At 37.6% G+C, this 21,670-nt stretch overlaps 1 protein-coding gene and 1 non-coding gene across 4 annotated transcripts in view; both read right to left on the bottom strand.

The window, feature by feature from the left end:
* RC3H2 (ring finger and CCCH-type domains 2) overlaps positions 1 to 21,670 on the bottom strand; it is a 51,074-nt gene that overhangs the window by 7,154 nt on the left and 22,250 nt on the right. For 2 of the 3 annotated variants that reach the window (XM_026009259.2, XM_026009261.2), the window contains exons 6-16: positions 20,437 to 20,637; positions 19,425 to 19,557; positions 19,192 to 19,310; positions 17,831 to 17,943; positions 10,458 to 10,766; positions 6,232 to 6,446; positions 4,796 to 5,229; positions 4,028 to 4,198; positions 1,601 to 1,747; positions 748 to 961; positions 221 to 305 (exon numbers count right to left, since the gene is read on the bottom strand). In XM_026009259.2, coding sequence (XP_025865044.1) covers positions 221 to 305; positions 748 to 961; positions 1,601 to 1,747; positions 4,028 to 4,198; positions 4,796 to 5,229; positions 6,232 to 6,446; positions 10,458 to 10,766; positions 17,831 to 17,943; positions 19,192 to 19,310; positions 19,425 to 19,557; positions 20,437 to 20,637 — 2,141 coding nt within the window. The remainder of the gene's footprint in view (positions 1 to 220; positions 306 to 747; positions 962 to 1,600; positions 1,748 to 4,027; positions 4,199 to 4,795; positions 5,230 to 6,231; positions 6,447 to 10,457; positions 10,767 to 17,830; positions 17,944 to 19,191; positions 19,311 to 19,424; positions 19,558 to 20,436; positions 20,638 to 21,670) is intronic. The other variant, XM_026009260.2, reaches the window with a different exon arrangement.
* On the bottom strand, positions 19,644 to 19,754 carry LOC112928044 (small nucleolar RNA SNORD90). The gene has a single exon (XR_003236675.1). It is a non-coding gene; the product is annotated as a small nucleolar RNA SNORD90 (small nucleolar RNA).

The raw sequence follows: 21,670 nt of genomic DNA, 5'->3' as shown, positions 1-21,670 counted from the left end.
GAAGCATTAATGGCCACACACCATACATGTTTTCTGTAACGGATCAACCCTGTAAATTTCAGTCATCATTCCAAAAGTAATTTTTTTTTTTTCAGAAATCTGTTATATAGCTAAAATCATCAAAACATACTTCACAAATAACAGGGGGGTAGGATCTATACTCTGAGGATACATACAAGTCTGAGAATAGAGAATCCAAGAGAATTAAGAGTAACATTACCGTTCAATATAGTGTGCTGATGATGTGGCCTCGTTACCATATGCACTCCACCTTGAATCAACAGCATTGACATAAGGAACATAATCTACAGACATGCAGAAAAAATAATGATCAGAAAAGTGAAAAATCAGTATATAAATGTGAACATATACTTTTAAGAAAAGATCTCTATCTTTATCCAATCAACCATGCTCTCCTAGCTAAGCCATTTAATTCGGAGCTTCCTGTGATTGTTAAATGGAGGTAAATATTCTGTACCTCACAAAATGAGGATTAAAAAGCACAGTGTTAGGGATGCCTGGGTGGCTCAGCAGTTGAGGGTCTGCATTTGGCTCAGGGCATGATCCCAGGGTCTTGGGATTAAGTTCCGCATCGGGCTCCCCATGGGAAGCCTGTTTATCCCTCTGCCGATATCTCTGCCCCTGTGTGTCTCTTGTGAATCAATAAATAAAATCTTAAAAAAAAAAAAAAAAAAAAAGCAGACAGTGGTAGGACATATCAGATGAGGTATTAGTAAGCAGAATTACCTGATACACTGATAGGCTTAGTGGCACTTCCTTGGGAAGCAGTGGCCTGGACAGGATCCGTGGTATGGTAACCTGTACGTGAAGATCTGGAAATTGCACCCCATTTTGAGATGATAGGTCCATCACTAAATGGAATTATTGGGTCTTCTTCTTTTGTCCTTCTCTGAGTTTCAAATAAATGCACTCTTCTCTTAACATCTCCACTGTCCAGGTCCTGCATAAACCAAAGAAAATCAATAAAGGGATTGTCAGCTATTACCTCAGCTAGTAATATACAGATAGATGCTTTCAAAAGACATGTAATTAAGTTTTCTGATAAATTTAACTCTATCTATAGATCTCAACGGTAATCCAACACCTATTTTAAACTACTGAACTATGCTCAAATAATTTAAATTTTTTTTATTGGAGTTCAATTTGCCAACATATAGCATAACACCTAGTGCTCATCCTGCCAAGTGCCCCCTCAGTGCCCATCACCCAGTCACCCCAAGCCCCTGCCCACTTCCCCTTCCACTATCCCTTGTTCATTTCCCAGAGTTAGGTGTCTCTCATGTTTTGTCACCCTCACTGATATGTTCACTCATTTTCTCTCCTTTCCCTTTATTCCCTTTCACTAATTTTTATATTCCCCAAATGAATGAGACCATATGTTTGTCCTTTTCCGATTGACTTATTTCACTCTATGCTCAAATAATTTAAACATCAAACGCAATTTATTTCAAACTTACTTAAATATAACTCTGCTGCTTTACAGAGGACTTATATAGCAACAGTGTGAAAATGAAAGCATTGAATCACTCTAAAACTTGAGTCAATATGCATGATATCCCCCTGCCCCCCTAAATCATACCATTAATACAGCATTTGAATTAGCAATTACATCTCTGGGCTCTGAATCAATGGCATTTATACAGGAGCCTATGGTGCCACAAGACCAGGGAGAATAATGAGAAAGATGATCTTCTTCAAATTTTGTACCACTCACACTCTCAGAGAACTGATAAAAACAAAACAAAAAAATAGCAAAGCCAATTAGTACAAATCTTAAACTTACAAATTTGTAACTAATACAAAGTAACAATTATAGAATATACAGGACTTCATAGAGAACAACTAAATCTTCAGTAATTAATAAAAAAAAATTGTCGTAAGTATTTTTTGGGTTTACATTACTATTTGGGTTTACATTATTAATAGAAATTTTTTTTATTTTTTATTTTTTTTAATTTAATTTTTTTTTTTTTTTTTTTTATGATAGTCACACAGAGAGAGAGAGAGAGAGAGGCAGAGACACAGGCAGAGGGAGAAGCAGGCTCCATGCACCGGGAGCCCGACATGGGATTCGATCCCGGGTCTCCAGGATCCCGCCCTGGGCCAAAGGCAGGCGCTAAACCACTGCGCCACCCAGGGATCCCTAGAAAATAGAATGATTTCTTTTTGTCCTTTCAAGTACTCATAAGAAACCTGATACTCTCAAAACCAATCAATAAATATTTACAGCATGCCTCTAACATGAATGAGGTACTCCAAAAAAATAAAAAAACAAAAAAAAAACAAAAGAAAACACATACACACACCACAGTCGGTACTGAGGTTTAGAATTCTCCTGAAAAAAATACCAACATGTAAATATGGGAGTATAACTGATAAACCATGTAGGATTAAATTAAAAAAAAAAAAAAAGAACTCAAAAGCAGCTCTCTTGAACTAGAAGAAAAAAATTGGACAAATTTTAAAGGGACTGTGAAAATTATTACTGGATCAGAATATTAAAGTTTAATAATCATTAAATCTAGTTTAATGATTGTACAGATATAGAAAGCCAAGGTCAAAAAGATTAAATTACTTAACCAAAGTCATATTACTAGCAAATGGCTAGTAATATGAACTGAGTGTCAGGAAAAAAAAAAAATTTTTTTTAAAGTAATCTCTATACCCAATGTGGGGCTTGAACTCATAACTCCAAGATCAAGAGTTGTATGCTCTATGCACTGAGCCAACCAGGCTCCCCAGGGAAATACTAATTTCTTAAAGCACAGAATGAAAAAAAAAAAAGCAAATACATCTCTGTATCAAGCAAGCAGCAACTCTATTACTCTGTTGTTAAGATATTTAGCTGCTTTGAAGAAGTCTAAGTTAAAAAAAAATTTTTTTTTTTAATTTAGTTGAGAGAATGAGTAGGGGGAAGGACAGAGGGAGAAGGTGACTCCCCACTGAGCAGGGAGCCCAATGAGAGGCTTGACCCCAGGACCCTGACATCATGACCTGAGCCAAAACCCACCGTTTAACCAACCAAGCCACCCAGGAGCCCTAAAGAAGTCTAAGTTTGATGAGAAATTTGGATTTAGTTAAAAAATTCAATGGTTTATTGAAATATTTATGGATGAAAAAAATATGATGTCTAGGATTACTTCAAATTAATCCAGAGGGAAGAGAGGGTACAAATAAACAAGACTGGCTAAGTAGATAGTTGGGGATGAGGGTACAGGGGGTTTATTATACTACCGGGTCTACTTTTGTATGTGTTTTAAATTTTTCATTACAAGATTTTAAAAAGTTTTTTTTTCCTATTAGAGCCTGTAGAAATAGAAAATAAACCAAGCTAGAGGTACTTAAAAAATAATAATGTTTTGTTCAACATATAAAAATACTGAAAAAGGGCACCCTGAAATGATCCTGGTACAAAAACTTGTTTTGTAACAAGAACAACCATTAACAGTGATGTAAAACTGCACAAATAAAACAGTAGGCATTTCTGCACCACTTGTAAAAAGTAGGGAAGAGATGCCTCTGCTAGACCAAGATTCAAATCTCAGCTACTTACAGGCTGAATTTACTTCTTGGGCAAATTACTTAATTTCTCTGAGTAGGATTCCTAAAAAAAATACAGACTTAATACCTGCCCCCTAAGATTTTTGTGAGAATTAAATAAAATAACATTATGTAAATAGTACAGTGCCTGGCACAAGTAGGTGCTCAATAAATGGTAGATATAAATCTGATTAATTAAAATAAAAAAAAAAAACAATGAGAACTACACTGCTGGAAAGATTTTCAATTCTTGGTGGGAAAAAGACTGACTTCATGGTCTTCAGAGTCTCACAATGCCTAACTGTAGTGCTCATTACATGCTCAGTGTTCAAAGAACAAAGCAGACTCGACTGTATACCAAATCACTGCAAAACAGCCCACATAGCTAAGCCTGGTTTGAAGGAGTGTTCTGAGGTCAGGTGTCTGACCTGTCCTTGCAACATCAAGTGATTAAGACCTTTCTTACATCAGTGCGAAAGTCTACACTGAATAGAGGAGAAGGTGGTGTTGGCGACTGTGTTGCCACAGGAAGAGTTGAAGAGACAAGAGGTGTTTTCTGAGTGTGGTACTGTGCCCACTGCTCTGGCTTTCTTCTTATCTGCTCCTCGCAACTGGTCTTCAAATGACCACAAGGTTCCTAAGGGGGGATAAAAGAAACAATCTTAATCATCTAGGGAGCAGTAAATAAATTTAACTATGCTCTGTGGAAATAATGTAAACAGTTCATCATTGTGGGGACAAAAAAAAAAAAAAATACAGTAAAGAAGTCACCTTAGCCTGTTCTCCACGCATTTAAATGGAAGGGTTAATATTTCATCCAGCGATGTTAAAAGTAGTATCTGAGCACTCAGTTTTCTGGTTTAGGGAAGTCATTTCTATATACATGGAATACTGAAAATAGGCCCTGTCTTTGTATTTTGGAGATTTCTTTTTACTTTCCCATCAGTTTCCTATCCAAGCATTAACATTTATTGAGCATTAATATGTATCAGGTCCAGTTCTAAAGGCTTTGTTTTTCTAATTTAATCCTCACAACAGCCTTATGAGGTAGGTACTACTATTACTGCCACTAAACATGGAAAACCTGACACAGAGAAGTCAAGTAACTTCTGTAAGTCACACAATTCATAAGTGGAGGAGCCAGAAACCTATACCTGGGTGGTATGACAAGTTTGACAGCAGGCTCTTACCCACTATACTACCATAGCACTCTCCTATTTCCACCATTACTTACCCTTGGTAAAGGCACACTTGTCCTTGGCTCACTTGGTGGCTGACAAGCCACTGAATAATACCCATCTAATGAGTTATATCTTTCCCGCAAAGACGTCTGATAAACAGACGAGTGCATCACATCCATTGGAGGTAAAGAATTGCTTCTAATAATGTCATCTCGTTGGTACATAGGTGGGCGCCAGATGCGCCTGCTGTCGTACACAGGAGCATACATTCCAGAAGGTACTGGAGGAACTGGTCCATACGGCTGCGGAGGAGGAGGTTGGTAAGGAGAAGAATTCATTCGATCTCGAGGGGAAAATGTACTGTAATGATCAGCATATGGCATAGAAGCAGGTGGGAGGGAGGACTCTGGAACATTATTGGACCTCACAAAGCGAGGAACACAGGGAGCCACACCAGCTGGTACCGTTGGAGGTGGTGGGTAGTATCCTTGAAAATTAGAAAGAGGAATATTTAATGTAATCCCAGCAAAATCCAACATCTTATAAAGGTTTAAGTCTAAAGTAGCCTTTAATGTGGGAAAAGAAAGTAAGCTTTGAACTTTAATTACTCTTGCTATAGAAAGAAATTACTTTCAGAATCCTACTCTATGAAAATCATTAAAGTTCACTATTTTGTTAAACTGTTTCTCAAAAACACAAGACAGAACTATTAACAGATGGCTGGCAAATTTCCTTCTAGGGCATCTATTGCCACAGGTTTTGGATTAAGTAATTAGCTACATTACCAACTCATAACTTTTGAGGAGCAGAGGTTAAAGACCGTTCAGAATCTATATTAATTGTACATTGTCTTGCCAAAATTATACAGAAGCATATATAAACCAAATATTCTGCAAATTATTTCAAGGGATAGACAAAATTCCCTGAAGTTCATCCATGGACCCCATATTTGATGCGTAGGAAGGAGAATCTTAAAACTACTGGCATGTTGAATCGATTTTTAGGGCAGAAAGAAAGTTTAATCCAAAGGATTAATTTTTTTTTTCTTCTTTTTTCTTTCTTTCTATTTTTTTTTAGTAGGCTCCATATCCAGCATGGAGCCCAATGCAGGACTTGAACTCATGACCCTGAGATCCAGACCTGAGCTGAGATTGAAAGCTGGACACTTAACCGACTGAGGCACCCAGGTGCCCCCAATTAATTTAATGTAGAGGGGCACCTGGGTGGCTCGGTTAGTTAAGTGTCTTCTTCGGCTCAGGTCATAATCCGAAAGTCCTGGGATGGAGCCCCACTCTGGGTTCCCTGCTCAGTGTTGAGTCTGCTTCTCCCATTCTCTCTCTTATTTCTCTCTCTCTCAAAATAAAGAAATAAAATCTTAAAAAAAAATTTCTTAATGTAGATACTCTAGATAAGGGATTCACTTATCTAAGGATAAGAAATGTTATATTACAGTTTCGTTTTTTTCTTAGAATTGTCTAAAATTACTTACCTGTCTGTGGGTACTGTGGAACTTCAAAGGGTATCTGAGTCCTTGGATCTTGAAAATACTGAATATTTTCAGAATGCTGAGGATATACTGGTACTCTAGTTATAAATGGGCTGGATTTTGGAGGCACAGAATTCAGCTCTGTTCCAACATTAGAAGGCCCAGCTGAGGTAGCCACTACATTACTTACAGGAGTCTTGGGTGGAGAGCCAATTTTACTGGAGAGATAATTTATCAAGAACAAAGAATAAATCACTGTCTGTAACTGTTTTCTTCCTCAGTAGGAATTTTTCATAAAATTATACAGTGAAACCACTAATAGGAGAAACTTCCATAGTGACAAATAAGGCAATGAATTTCACTGCCAACTTTTCCACTGCTAAGTCATAGAATCATAACAACAGATCTCATATTCTAGTGAAGGCAAAAAGAAATGCAAACAAATCCCAGGTACCAATGTAACCCTCCAATCCCTTTTTACTCATTCTTTAAACAAAGATTTTTTTCCTAGAGAAAATTTTTAAAAAAATTGTTCAAGAAGTTCTCAACAGAAATATATAGCTAACCCTTGAACAATGCCAGTTTGAACTGTACAGATCCACTTATATGCAGATTTTTTCAATGAATACAATACTATAAATGAATGTATTTTATGCTTTCTTTTTAAAAAATACTTTTTAGTTATTTTTTTAAAGTAAACCCTCAATGTGAGGCTCAAACTCATGACCCTGAGATCAAGACTTGCATGTTTTACCAACTGAGCCAGCCCCTCCTTATGTTATCTTAATGACATTTTCTTTTCTCTAACTTTATGGCAAGAATACAGTAATATAGTACATATAATCTCCAAAATCTGTGTTGACAATATGGTATTGGTAAGGCTTCTGGTCAACAGTAGGCTATTAATAGTTATGTTTTTGGGGAGTCAAAACTTACACTCAGACTTCAGACTGCACAGGGATTGGATGCCCTCAACCCCTGTGTTTTCAAGGGCCAACTGTAGTCCACCAGAATTCTTTGGGACAAAGAAGATGAACATGTAAAAGAAGGGTTGTTCTATTAAGAGATACATGGACTGAAATGTAAACTCCTTGAAGAAAGGCCATTTTTGTCCTTTGGGGGTGAGGGGCAAAGGAAGAAGAGAGATAATCTTAAGCAGACTCCAAACCCAGCCAAGAGAATGTATGAGGTTCAATCTCACAATCCTGAGATTGAGACCGGAGTCAAAAATCAAAAGTTGGACGCCTAACCAGCTGAGCCAGCCAGGTACCATTTTTTGTCCCTTTTGTTAACTGCTGTCTCTCCAGAGTTTGGTAACTGTTGTATTTAGAATTCCTGGCACACAGTAGTCACTCAGTAAATATCTGTTGAATAAATGAAATAGTTTCTGCCACACAGTAGATAATTAATAACTAATGGCAAAATGCCAATTATAGTTACTTATTAAATTGGTGCAAAATACACAAACTTTTTATTATTTTTTTTAAACAAAGGATTTTCTTTGTTGAGTCATCAAGCAATCAGTGTTAGAGGATCTCATCATGGCTTTCTTATGTCCTATTAAGAAGTACAACATTAGCAGACCTTAGATATATGGTGGCTACAGAAAAAAAACAAGTTAATGATGCGAAACTCAGTATGTTGCATCCAAGTAGATTAGAGAGTTTTTCTCAAACTAGAGAAGCCCTTTTAAAGCTAGAATATAAATAAGGAGTATGGCTTGCTTTTAAGCCTAGCACAGCAGATTAGTCTAGCAGATGTTTACTCCTATGTGTAAAATGGAAATAACTAAAGAACTGTGGGTAACAATAGTAGATACAAATTTACTGACTTACAGTTTAAAGATATTTTAGGACTATGCTTATTCTTTGCAGTTAAATAAAGGCCTCAAGGAAAATGATTAGGATTTCCTTATAACAGTAATGTACTAACTCTTACTGAGCAATTACCGAGCACATTCCAGGCACTATAAATCGTGCTTTATATAGGTTATCTGGTCTTTCCATATCAAAATGTTATATACTATAAAATTTGGATAAGTACTTTGAGAAAAGGCAAATTTTTAGACTTGTCAGCAAAAAGGTATCAAAATCCATGACAAGATTCACAGCCTCATTAGATCATGCAAGCTATCTGTAAAAATCAGATGTAAGGAAAATGCTAGCCACTAGTCAAATTCCAGTCACAGAGCTAGATTCCTACACCTGTAGCCTACAGGATTTTCAGGATTCTAGGCTCTCCCGCAGCATGCCCCTCCTGTCTATGTGATTTTTCCTGTGCTGCTTACTATACTGAGGAGTCCTTCCTATCCATATTTTTGGAACTAGCTCAGGTGTTCCTGAGCTCACCTTATCTCTAAGAAGCCTCCCGCAATAACTCCCTGCAGAATGTATTCTTTTTCTGTGTTCTAATAATACTTGGAACACAACTCCTTACAGTACCTCTCAGAATACAGTATACGGTATCTCTTTATGTCTGCCTCCCAAACCATACTGTAAGATCCTCAGAAGTAGGGAGTAGTATTATCTAGTTCATTTTTGTTACATTTCCACCAATTGGCTGGTAGAAGATCCATAATTTTTGAATAAATGATTTAGATTATTTAAGTTTTTCATTAAAAAAACTGAGATATAGATATAATATACCTACTGAAGGTGTACAATTCAGTGATTTCTGGTATATTTCCAGGGCTATACAATAACTATCATCACTATCTAATCCTGAGACCGGGCAGCCCTGGTGGCTCAGCGCTTTAGCGCCGCCTTCGGCCTGGAATGTGATCCTGGAGGCCAAGGATTGAGTCCCAAGTTGGGCTCTCTGCATGGAGCCTGCTTCTCCCTCTGCTTGTGTCTATGCCCCACCCTCCATCTCATGAATAAATAAATATAAAATCTTTAAAAAAAAAAAAATCCTTAGACATCTTCATCGGCCCTGAGAGAAATCTCTATAGCATTCACTCCCCAGCCCCCAGCAACCACTCACCAACTTTCCATCTCTATGGATTTGCCTATTCTGGACACAGACATAAATGACATTCTATCTTATATGGGCTTTTGTATCTAGCTTGTTTCACTTAACATAGTTTTTAAGGTTCATCCATATTGTAGTATATACTAGTACTTCACTCCTTTTTTAAGACTGAATACGTTCCATTGTATGGTCATAAAACAGTTCCACATTATTTTGCCAAAACCCCTCAAAAGCTCATTTTCTTAACGTGTATATAACACAAGGTCTCCATAATCTGGTGCCAACCTATCTGTCTAATCTTATTTTAACCAGTCCCTAACAGAACTGTAAATTCTAATAGGCTGGTTTCTTTAATATTCCATATAATTACCTATATTACATTATTTTGTTACATATAATTTCCCAGAAGGCAGACTGACAGATTATTTAGGGACAACAAAATTTGAACACGTTAAAACTCAGATTATAAGACCCTAAAACAAAACCAAAGCATGAGATTTTAGAGGTGGAAGTAACCGTTCCGATTGTCAGAAAGTTGTAAAAGTTTTTCTTAAAGTACCAAACCCCTTTCTTATGCTGAAACCCAACAATATTAGTAATAATAACAAGAGGTATTTACTGAGTGCTATCTGACAGGCACTGTTCAAAACACACTGCACTTATAATTCACAAATCCGCACAACCAACATATGTAGCAGTTGCTATCATTGTACCAATTTTATGGATGAGTACACTGAGGAAGACAGATTAACTGGCCTAAGATCAAACAGCTAGAAAACAGTGAATCTGAATTTGAACCCAAAGAGTTCAGCTCCCAAGAGTCCTCTCTTAACTGCCACATATCATTAGAGTACAAAGAGGAATTGTTCAGACTGAAGCAGAGGCTGGAGGCTCAGCATCTCACCTTGCTTAGGTTTCTATTTAGTTTCTTTCTGGCACTTCCATGGACTCAATCCTAAAGTTCCAAGAAGTAAGTGTGCGGGGGGGGGGGGGGGACAACAAGAAACAATTCTGGTACACCTCTTCAGTTTATAGTCAAGGAAAATAAAACCCACAGCTGAAGTGACTTTCTAAGATCACAGAGCTATATTTAACTGCACAGCCAGGACTACAACTCAAATTTTTTGGTATTTAAGGCTTTTTCTACTATGTGAAGCATTCTGCATAAAAATTCTGACCAACTCTTCTTCCTTAGGATAAATAAAAATATTCAGGCATTTTTAAAAAACTCACAATAACAATTTTTACGTAATACTTACTTTTCAGTGACAGACTCTGCAGAAGGCCCAGTAGCATTCTGACCATTAGTGCCAACCTTCCCCACTTTCTTCACAGTCTCCAGAGCTCTTAACGTATTGTCAGTACTACGTGGGATTAGCTGGGAAACATTGTTTTCTGCATTTGAAATTCCGTTTGTACTTGGAACAATTTTCCCCGTTGTTTCAGTACTTCCTATGACAGAAATGACATTTCCGGCTGTGGTTGTGACAGTGTTGTTTACACCAACTTTATTTAGAAGAGGAAATGTTCTTACAGTTGCATTGATCTTTTTGTTCCTTAATCGATACCTGTTTCAAAAACAATCAACATATGGGTGAATACTTCACTAAATTTACCCTGAAGGGGGAAAAAAAGACAATGGGAAAAGATTTAAATAAGTGGAAACAGCTATGAAGAAAAATTTCTTCAGCTAAATATCAATTACAGTCTATATTAAAACCTGCTGTGACAGGTGCCACATGAAAATAAATATGCCAGGGCTATCTGGGTGGCTCAGTCAATTAAGCATCTGCCTTCAGTTCAGGTCATGATCACAGAGTCCTGGGATGGAGCCCCTCTCAGGCTCCCTGCTTAGCAGGGAGTCTGCTTCTCCCTCTCCTTTTGCCCCTCTCTCACACTCACGCTCTTTCTCTCTCTCAAATAAATAAAATTTGTATATAAAAATAAAATATATATGGCATACACAGACACACATGTAGGCATGTAATTAATATAGCAAGCAAAATACACATGTACTCAAAAGCGCCTTTTGCGGGAATGGGAAGAGATCCTTTTGAAAGTTTTATATAACTGGAATATAAAGTACACTTTATAAAAATGAAAATAACCATACCAAATTTATTTAGCAATGCAGAATGAAAAGATATGCAAGAGCTGACAAAATTCTATTACCAAATTGTTAGAGCGTTATATAAATTTTAAAAATTATGAAATCAAAACTCATTCTTAAACAGTATACCAAAATATGGAAATTTAGTATTACCATTTTTCAGATTAGTTTATGCCTAAAGTAAAAAGTATTTGGATTAAAGACTTTTCTGATATTAATTTAAGGATTTTATTTATAGTGGTCAGATATAACACTCTAATATATAAGGCAATTTGATCTTGGGAGTCCATTTAAGAAAATTTGTTTCCATTTGTACAATTCAAAAACTTCAGTATAATGTGGTTCTGATCAATGTTTCCTCTAATACTTTCAAGTGCTGATCAACTGTTACATGAATAGACAATTCTATACATTTGAAGTCATAATTACATTTGCCTAAATTAATCTGCTATTGTTATACACAAACATATGATAAATATAAATAGCAGTGATGAGCAATGCCTTCACAACAGCATCCCTTTTCGTCCCTCAGTATCTATAAACAGCCTCATTATACAATGCTGTACTTCTCCCTCCCTCCCCCCCCCCCCCCCACGACAGAGGCATGTGGAGGTCAGTAAAAGACAGGTGTTCCCAGAGTAGACTGGCTGAGGATGCAGTGACAATAGGTTATGGCCAGTCTCCATATGTCATCTCAGAGATTCTGGGGAGCCACTGATGAGGAGTAGGGTACCAGCAAACCACTATATTAGAAAGGCAATTTGGTGGCATGAAGGAGCCTTCTCTTTCCTCAACACACTCTCTGAAACCTATTTATTCTTCACCTCAAAGGTTCCTGCACAAAACACTGCTGCTCCTTGCTTTCCATCCTCAAAGGACAAATTTCAGCTATCCTTAAGATTACTCTGGCAGGCAAAAACAAAGTTTCAATTGTGCATACCTTTAAGGAGAAGTGTTCTAAGAAGTAAAACCTTAAATAAGGGAAGTAAAACAAGTGACAAAGTGGGATACATATTGGACTCCTAGCAACTAGGCAGCTAAAGACTCGGACTTACGGATCTGGACCTCAAGCTTAAAAAAGCCAATTACTTCCTATTCTTTTAAAATCATCTTTGAGCTCCCTCAAGTGCTCACTCCCTCTCTTATACAGCTTCAAATCCCTTTCAGCTCCCTTGGCTCACTCCCCCTGTTGAACTCACCTGGTAAAAACCATCAGATTCTTCACTTATTCTCTCATTCTGTGCCTGCTACCAGGCAGCTGAACGTTGGTAGAGAAAAACCATGCCATCATGCTCTCTAGACTCCCTTCAAAATTATGATCAATTATTTAAAATGGGCCAAGCAATAATAATTCTCTACTAAATTCACTTTCCCATCTTGAACATCCCTTCCGCCTCCACAGCTCCTCCACCACTGATAATACTGCCTCCCACTTCACAGAGAAAACAGATGAAATCAGAGAATTACTTCTCTCACCACCAATTTCAGGAACCTTCCTGCATCTGTAACTACATGCTCCTCCAAAAAAAAAAAAATGAAGAGTTCCTGCTCCTAACGCAGGCTAATCTTGCCACTTGGGTTCTACCAAGGGCCTCATCTCTCCTCATCTCTTGCCTCATCCTCATCTTGAGCCACAGGTCCTAAGCCCATCATCTGCCTTTGCAAAGACTTCACTCCTGCAATGATCTGTTGTTCTAGTGCACCACTGTTTCATTTGGGTGTCTCCTTATATGTCATATCCTCTGAGATGTCTTCCCAGACAACTTATCTAAAATATCTCCCCTTCCCCAATTGTTCTCTTTCCCCATACCTTGTGTTATTTTTCTTCGATAGCAGGGATCAGTATCAGATATTATGCTTTCTATCTATTTGCTTTATGTTAATCTTTTCTGCTACAATGTAAGCCCCACAAGAGCAAGGATTTTTGCCTTTTTTTACTCACTCTCTATGTTCAGCACATCATACAGTGCCTGGTACATAGATTAGATATCCAATAAATATTTGCTGCATGAATGCAGAATAAGCCTCTAACTTCATATGGCCAAGAGAACTAATTACTGATTTTTCCACCCCAAAAGCATTTTCCATCTCAGTAAAAGACACTACTTGGTTATGCAGGTCCCAAACCTTGGAGTCATTCCTGATTTTTCTATTTTTTTTTAGGATTTTTTTATTTATATATATATATATGAGAGAGAGAGAGAGAGAGAGAGAGAGAGAGAGAGAGACAGGCAGAGGGAGGGAGAAGCAGACTCCGTGCCAGGAGCCCGATGCGGGACTCGGTGTGGGGACTCCAGGATCACACCCTGGGCCAAAGGCAGGCGCTAAACCGCTGAGCCATCCAGGGATCCCCCTTCTTTTTTTTTTAAGTGCATATTTAATCTATCAGCTCTATCAGCCTCAATTCTGAAATATATCCCAAATCTGACCACTTTTCATCATTTCCACTACTATAGTCCTAGGACACCAAGGTATCAATCTTGTGCCTGAACCACTGTAGTAGTTTAACTAGTCTCCAGCCACGCAGACACTAGTTACATTTCTAAGACAAAATTAAACTCTCATTGTTGCAGGTTGGCTGGCTGGCTCAGTTGGTAGAGTATGCAACTCTTGATCTGCTCAGAGTCCTGAGTTCAAGCCCCATGTTGGGCGTAGAGCTTACTTATAAAATATATAGGACAGCCCGAGTGGCACAGCGGTTTAGCGCCGCCTGCAGCCCGGGGTGTGATCCTGGAGACCGGGGATTGAGTCCCACGTCAGGCTCCCTGCATGGAGCCTGCTTCTCCCTCTGCCTCTCTCTCTATGAATAAATAAATAAAATCTTTAAAAAATAAATAAATAAAAATAAAATATATAAAAGAGTAAAAAAAAATCTCATCGTTGTATTTGAATAAAACCCACAGTGGCTTCCAGATTACTCACCATGGTCCATAAGGCCAGTATGATCTGGCCCTTGCCTACTTCTCCAATCTTATCTTTTGTCATTCTCATTCTCCATCTTCCAGACACAGTCGTCTTGTTTCTAGTTCCCAAGCATGCCACACTTGCTTCCACCTCAGACTTTCTTAAAGTATTTTATCAGTAACTGAAATTGTTTTACATGTTTACAGTTCCTCTTCCTCTACTAGAAGCACCTCAAATAGTATCTAGCACCTAACAATCATTTTTATAAATATTTGTTGAGCTGGTTGATCCCAGGGTTTTGATACTCTCCAGAATGCAACTCTTGGAAACAGGATTCTAATATTCTACATTCTAAGATATATTCATATAAATACTTATTTTTAGGAGAGATTGATGAGCATTTACATTTAGTTTGGTTAGAGAGATGCATAGTAGAGCAAGCAGGCCGGAGTAAAATTAATTTATTTAAGTAAAACAAATGTTTGCTGAGCTCCCAGTGTATTATTTGAAATAAGACAAAGGTTCTACCCTCAAAAACTCAGAGATAGGTAGCAATGTGTATTTTTTAGCTAATAGGATAGTGACATCTTCCACTTCTTTAATCCTTTGTATCATCTTAATTTTTTCTTCTTTTTTCAAACAGCAACGGAGAATGTGAAGCTGGCTGGAAATATGAATTGTGGATTATATGCTCTTTCAACATAAATATGCTGAATTTACATATCAGATACTTGCTAAGTGCAAAAAATATCAAGATGAGTTACCCATAGGATAAATGAAGTCCAGTGAAAATACACAGGTGCAAATAAATAATTGCAACATGACAAGAGAACTGGGTGTTATAAAGTTACCAAGTATAAAGCACAACACCAGCACAGTGAGGGAAGCAACTAACACTGCCTGGGACATTAGGGAAGTCCTCAGAAGTAAGTTAATATCTGTGTAGGATTAGGAACAGGAGCTCTCCAAATAGAGAAGAAAAAAGCATATGATATAGAGAAACAACATGTGCAAGGGAAAGAATGAAAGAATTTATGTAGTAAATGGTGATTAACTAGGTGTACCTTAAAAAAAAAAAAAATGCAAAAGATGGAGTAAGGCTGGAAACCTAGATGAGGACCAGATCCTATGATATACTGAGGAACCAATTTAGAATGTAAAGCAGAAGATGGATATGATTAGATGTTTACTGGCAAAAGAAAATCTTGGTAACAATGAAATAGGCTGAACATAAGATGCCAGATAAAAGGATAGTAGAGTACTACTACATTGATAAATTAGACAAACACATGTGAAACACTAAAAATAGTACCAGACATAAAAAGTGACCAATTAATTTGGCTATAATTATTATTTTTATATTACTATTATAATCTCAGATAAGACATAATAAAATTCTGAAGTAGGTACTGGAGATGGAGAGTAGAAAGGCAGCTTGAAGACAGAAGAGGCGAAACGGGCTGTCAGCTGAGGCACCAGTTATGGGTGGAATGGCAATGAAATCACAGTTTCTCCTCTGCCTTTCTCCTTCCCAATCAAGGTCCCCTAAAAAGTTCACTTTAGCTAAGAAACTCTATTTCAGCTAGGGGGCAAGCTCAATAGATCTCCTAGAGTCTCAAAAATCATCCTGATGTAAACCCCTGTATACAGAGCTGCTTAAGACTGGGTGCAAAGAGCATCTTTTTGTTGGGAGGACTCCTGCAGCCTCTCTAGGCTCTTCCAGCTGGGGGAAAAACAGAGAAGAGAAGCAAGTTTCTAGTCTTTTTTTTTTAAACCTCACACACACTTATCCTCTATTTCATTGTGGCTGATGCAGAGCTCAGGGCCCAGTGCTAACAACTGAGAAGAGAAGACCATAATCAACAAGAAAGATACAGTCCACTGAGCTTACACTGCAATAAGGCAGCCAGTCAGGAAGGCAGAGGTCAGCAAGCTACCTCTTGTGGGCCAAAGTTGTTGTAAGTATACAGCTATGCCTGTTTTATGCACTCTGGTAGGTTTTCTGCTACAATGGCAGAATTGAGTGGTTGTGGCAGAGTTCACCATATGTTCCACCAAACTGAAAATATTTACTACCTGGACCTTTACATAAAACTCTGCCAACCACTAAAATCTACCATAGGTTAATCATAATTTTGATAAGCATGACAAAGAGGAACCTGGTTTAGTATGTAATATTAGGAGGACCCCCCTGAAAAAGTAAAGGATAAGCTAGAAAAAAAAAAAATGCTCTCGAAGGCAAGGTCCCAAGGTACAGCATGATGTAGAAGCTCTAAGATGGGAAGGAGCATGGTGTGTTCCAGGCACTGACAGAAGGTAAGCGTGGCCTGAGTATAGAATACAATTTGGGAGCACTGTGAGATGAGATCAGAAAGGTAGGCACGTAGATGGTGCAGGGCCCACAATCTAGATTTTATAACTTTATCCACAGGGTAATGAGAAATTGTTTTGCACGATCTGCAATGAGCCTAATGTATAAAGTTCTCCCTGTTTTGTGGGGAATAATGGGTTTGTTGCAGAGCAACAATAGCTGTAAGACTAGTTAGGGGACAATGGCAGATTGGGAAAAGGGGATGAGAGCTTGGACTGTAAGACTAGAAATAAAAATTAAGAAACAAACATACAGGCAGGAAGCTGAAATGATGTGGTGACTAAGACAAGCAGGTGAAAGAAAGATGACAGAGGTGATGCCTTTAACATGGCATGTATAACTCGCTGGACAGGGTACACTGGGGGAGAGCAGAACGAAAGGAGGGAGTGGAAAACTAGCTCAACTTGAGTTTAAAGTGTCTAAAAACAAAAGGGAGATGTTCATTAAGAGCTAATACACAACCCAGTTATATACTAGAAAGGTTGGAATCAGTTTTTGGGCAAGATCTCAATGATGAATGTTTTGGTTAAAAAAACAAGAGGGGCACTTGAGTGGCTCGGTCCATTAAGTGTCTGCCTTCGGGTCAGACCATGATCTCAGGGTCCTGGGATCTGGCCTGAATTGGGCTCCCTCCCCTTCTCCTTTTGCCCCTCTCCCCTACTTATGTGCTTTCTCTCAAATAAATAAAATCTTAAAAAAATAAAAATAAAAAAAGGAAACTTAGAAAATACGTAATATAGTTAGTTTATATCCATTTATCTCTGTGTGTGAGGTAAATGGACAGTGGAAAAGGGATTACCCAGAGGACAAGAGAAAGAGAAAAGAAGATGCAGAGAAAAGAATGTTAAAAAGACCAAAAGTCATAAAAAAAAAAAAAAAAAAACAACTTTATCTGCTATACTTTCTTACCTGGGACTTTGCTGTTATCTTCAATTGAACCTGAGCAAATAAGATTGCATGGAGGAGTGTTTTTGTTCTGCCCAAGTGCTTAGCAAAAACATGGATTCCAGCGATATAATGTCTAAAATATGACCTCTGAATAAGATTCTAAGTCTAAGATTCTAAGTCAATTATTATGTTAATCTTGCTTTGAGAAGTGAGAAGGTACAGTTTAAAAGAAAAGATTATCTTGCAATCTAAAGAACTCTACAATGTGAACTTCATCACCACAAACTTTGAGACTATAGAGGACACTTCATAATGACACCAAATTAAACCCATATGAAAAAGAATTTCTCATAACTTACTTTTCAAGCTCTTCCTGAGAATGGGCAAAAGTACAGTTTGTTCCTCGGGGACATCCTCCTTGTTGACGCAGGTCTCGGCACATGCTAGTCTTGTATTTGCTGTTAGGCTGAGGCTATGAGAAAGAAAATTGGTGCATGGAAAACTGAAGACTCTTGAGATTTCAGAATTTTATGATTTACCCTTTAGTTCTTTTTCACATTAGAGAAGTAATTCTTGTGCTGAAGCAACTGCCATTCTACCATTTCCCGTTAGGCATTACCCACGGTAACTCTGAACTGGTGTTTCAAATATTCCTTCTGAGGATTATCTGAAACTGGTTTAAATGTTGTCTATTTATTTGTCAGGCAACACAATGCCCACAAAACTAAAAGATTTTCTCATCAATTCACTGCTGTCTTAAAATTATGATACCAAAACAAATGATTTAAAAAGCATTTAAAAAGCCATAAGCTTTGTCCACTTAAACTTTCCCAGGAGAGAAAGAATACAATTTCCCCTGAAAGAAAATTTATAAAACCAACTTATTTGTCAGCTTGAGGGTACAACTCTCTTCTTAGGCTTGGAGCTGTTTAAGTTCACATAACAATGAGGCAAAATATAAAAACCTCCTGTAACTGGCATAACTGCATCAAAATTTAAGATGTCATTGTTATTTTTGTGACCTTAACAAAGATGAAACATTTATCTGTCAATGTTTGAATATCATAATGTTTTCTAACAGAATAAAGGCAGAAGAACAGAAAGATCACTTTCAGAGTAAATCTGATCCCAGTTCTGTCACTTATTGCCACCAGGACCTTAGATTTGTTATTTAATCTCTTTAAACTTCAGTTTGGAAAAAGCAATTACCTTGCAGGTGGCTGTGAGGATTAGAAATTATATAAATAAAACACTGAACATAGGAACTTGGCTCACAGTGACATAATAAATGGGAATCATTATTAGAATAAAAGATTACACCTTAGACAAAGCTTTCTGAAGTACATTGCAAATATTTTAAAAATTCAAACTCCACACATTTACAAACAGATATTCATTTGTATGAGAGCAATGGAGAAAAAGCTGACAATTTCCCTACATGAGAAAAGAATTAGACAAAATATCTGGAAGGAATCACTGATCTATATTTGGTCAAAAACATGTGCAGTGAACTCTATATTCAAAATACTCTCCCAATGGTTACTGTGCTATGAATTATTTATCAGGCATACTAAAACTTGAGTTTCTCCCAAAAGAACAGATAATAGAAAACTAAAAGAGCAGAGTCATGTAAGAAGTCCATTAATCAAAAAAGCTTGTTCAAGTTGTTCAGGATGAACCTCTGTCAGAGGTAACAGTGGTCAGAAGTGAACATGCTTACCTGAGGTGTCTCATGGCCTTTTCTACTATAATTTTGTATGAAGTCCACAAGGCCATGAACCACTGTTTTAACAGCTACCATTGCATTTTCTAGCTGCTCCCAAGTTGGTGAAACAGCATCTAATAAAATAAGCCATCAAGGAGATGGGGGAAGAATTTGTTAGCAGTAATTCTCTTGTGTTATCTACCTCAAAGGTAGAAAAACTATAAGCAACAGAGTATTTTTCCACATACCTGGATTAGGGTCTATGTTTGCAAGAAGTTCTAAATGAGGCCTCAGTCTATTTAAGTTAGCTGGGTCACCTGTTCGTTGCAAAACAATTGTCAATTCCTGGACACTCTTTGCAAATGATTCTGGAGACTGCAGCTAACAAACAGAAAACAGAATGGCTTTTACTCTGGTTCTTATGACACATCTATATTCAAATGCTTCATTTAGCCAACATTCTAAACAGGTTTCCAAGTGTCTTCAGATTCCATAGTAGGACTATCAATGATGAATACAATTTTCACCTCAGAATCTGCCCTATGAAATTCATCATCAGACACTTAGAAAATTTACTTATAAGCTGTATTAGCTCTCTGGGGTCAGAACCCAGACAGACAGACTCTGTAAGCCAGGCTGCTTTTATGCTACTATCCTACATTTGCTTCCCTGTTGCCTCCATTAGTTTATTTTGAAGATTAAAAAAATAATAAAGGGATGCCTGGGAGGCTCAATGGTTGAGCTTCTGCCTTCTGCTTAGGGTGTGATCTCAGGATCCTGGGTTCGAGTACCATATTGGGTTCCCTGCAGGGAGCCTGCTATTCCCTCTGCCTGTGTCTTGCCTCTCTCTCTGGGTCTCTCATGAATGAGTAAATAAAATCTTAAAAAAATAAAAAAAATAGGGGATCCCTGGGTGGCTCAGCGGTTTAGTGCCTGCCTTTGGCCTAGGGCGCGATCCTGGAGTCCCAGGATTGAGTCCCACGTCAGGCTCCCGGCATGGAGCCTGATTCTGCCTCTGCCTGTGTCTCTGCCTCTCTCTCTCTGTCTATGATAAATAAATAAATAAATCTTTAGAAGAAAAAAAAAATAAAATAAAAAATAAAAAAATAATTAAAAGAAATAAAGATAAAATAATACAGCGTCTGATATTTAAAAACATAGGAATCTCCAACTAATTGTCTCTTTAGTCCCTTCCGAAGATTGCAGTGCTCTTCAATGTAACAGCAATGATATAAAACAAGCATCACTAATTTCACAAACCTTATCAATGATAGACTGCATGTGTGATTTATGTGCCAAGTCACCATACAGAAGTGAGGACCACTGCTCAGGTGAAATGCGGAGTCCTGCTTCCATTGCAATATGAACAATTTGGGCATCATGTTCTCTGCGTAATGCTTCGTAACTCCTAAATTCCTCCTTTAGCTGCATCAAGGAAGAGTCTTCATCCCTTTTGGTAACCTAAAAGATAGAAAGGAGAAAAAAAAAAATCAAAATTGGTCTGCTCTCTCCCCTCCTTCAATCAATTCTTTTGTGGGGAGCGTAGAAGTGTCAGATACTAGACAAAAAAGGTGCAAGGAAAAGAAAGGTCTTTTCACAAATTTTTTGGAACAAGGCAGAACTTACATAACCCAGTACAAAGTTTTGCCTTCCTTCAGTGAGCTCAGCAACTGATAAGAAGACGCTTGTAAACTGAAAATTATAGTATATGTGCTATTATAATGCTCCACAGCAACATAAAAGAAAGGCAATTAAATCTGACTGGTGGGAGAAAGGGGTTACAGAGAAGGCTTCCCCCACTTGAAAGCTGCATAAACTAAGTCTTGAAGAATAAATAGGAGTTTTCATGTAAGAAAAAAAATCCTAACAAGAGTAATAAGTAGCAAAATAGAAAAATGAAAGAGCAGGGATCCTTGGGTGGCGCAGCAGTTTAGCGCCTGCCTTTGGCCCAGGGCGCAACCCTGGAGACCCGGGATCAAATCCCACGTCGGGCTCCCGGTGCATGGAGCCTGCTTCTCCCTCTGCCTGTGTCTCTGCCTGCCTCTCTCTCTCTGTGTGTGACTATCATAAATAAATTAAAAAAAATAAAATAAAAACTTAAAAAAAATGAAAGAGCAGAGCATATAGAATTAAAGACTGAGATACAGGCTAGAAAAAAAAAAATCACAGAGAGCCTTACAAACTATGGTGAGAAATTTGTATTATCCTGAAGGGCATGGGAAGCCAATAAGGACTTTTAAGCAGAGGAATGACAAATCAGTTCAGCCAACAGGTAGACATAGATTAGCACTATCATGTGATAATTAAGAAATTTTCTATTACCATAAAAACGATCATTAGGGTATTTATACAGCAGATACCTGACTTAAGTTATTTAAAAAATATAAATTCAAAAGTTTACAGAGCTTCACATATCCTACTGAAACTGCCTTATTTGCCAACATGCAAGTAGATGACTAGAAAATTTCCAAAATAGATGGTACATATTTATCTA

Source organism: Vulpes vulpes, chromosome 2 (assembly GCF_048418805.1).
Source record: "Vulpes vulpes isolate BD-2025 chromosome 2, VulVul3, whole genome shotgun sequence".
In the NCBI taxonomy this organism is placed as follows: domain Eukaryota; kingdom Metazoa; phylum Chordata; class Mammalia; order Carnivora; family Canidae; genus Vulpes; species Vulpes vulpes.
This window is presented reverse-complemented; position numbering and strand designations above follow the sequence as displayed.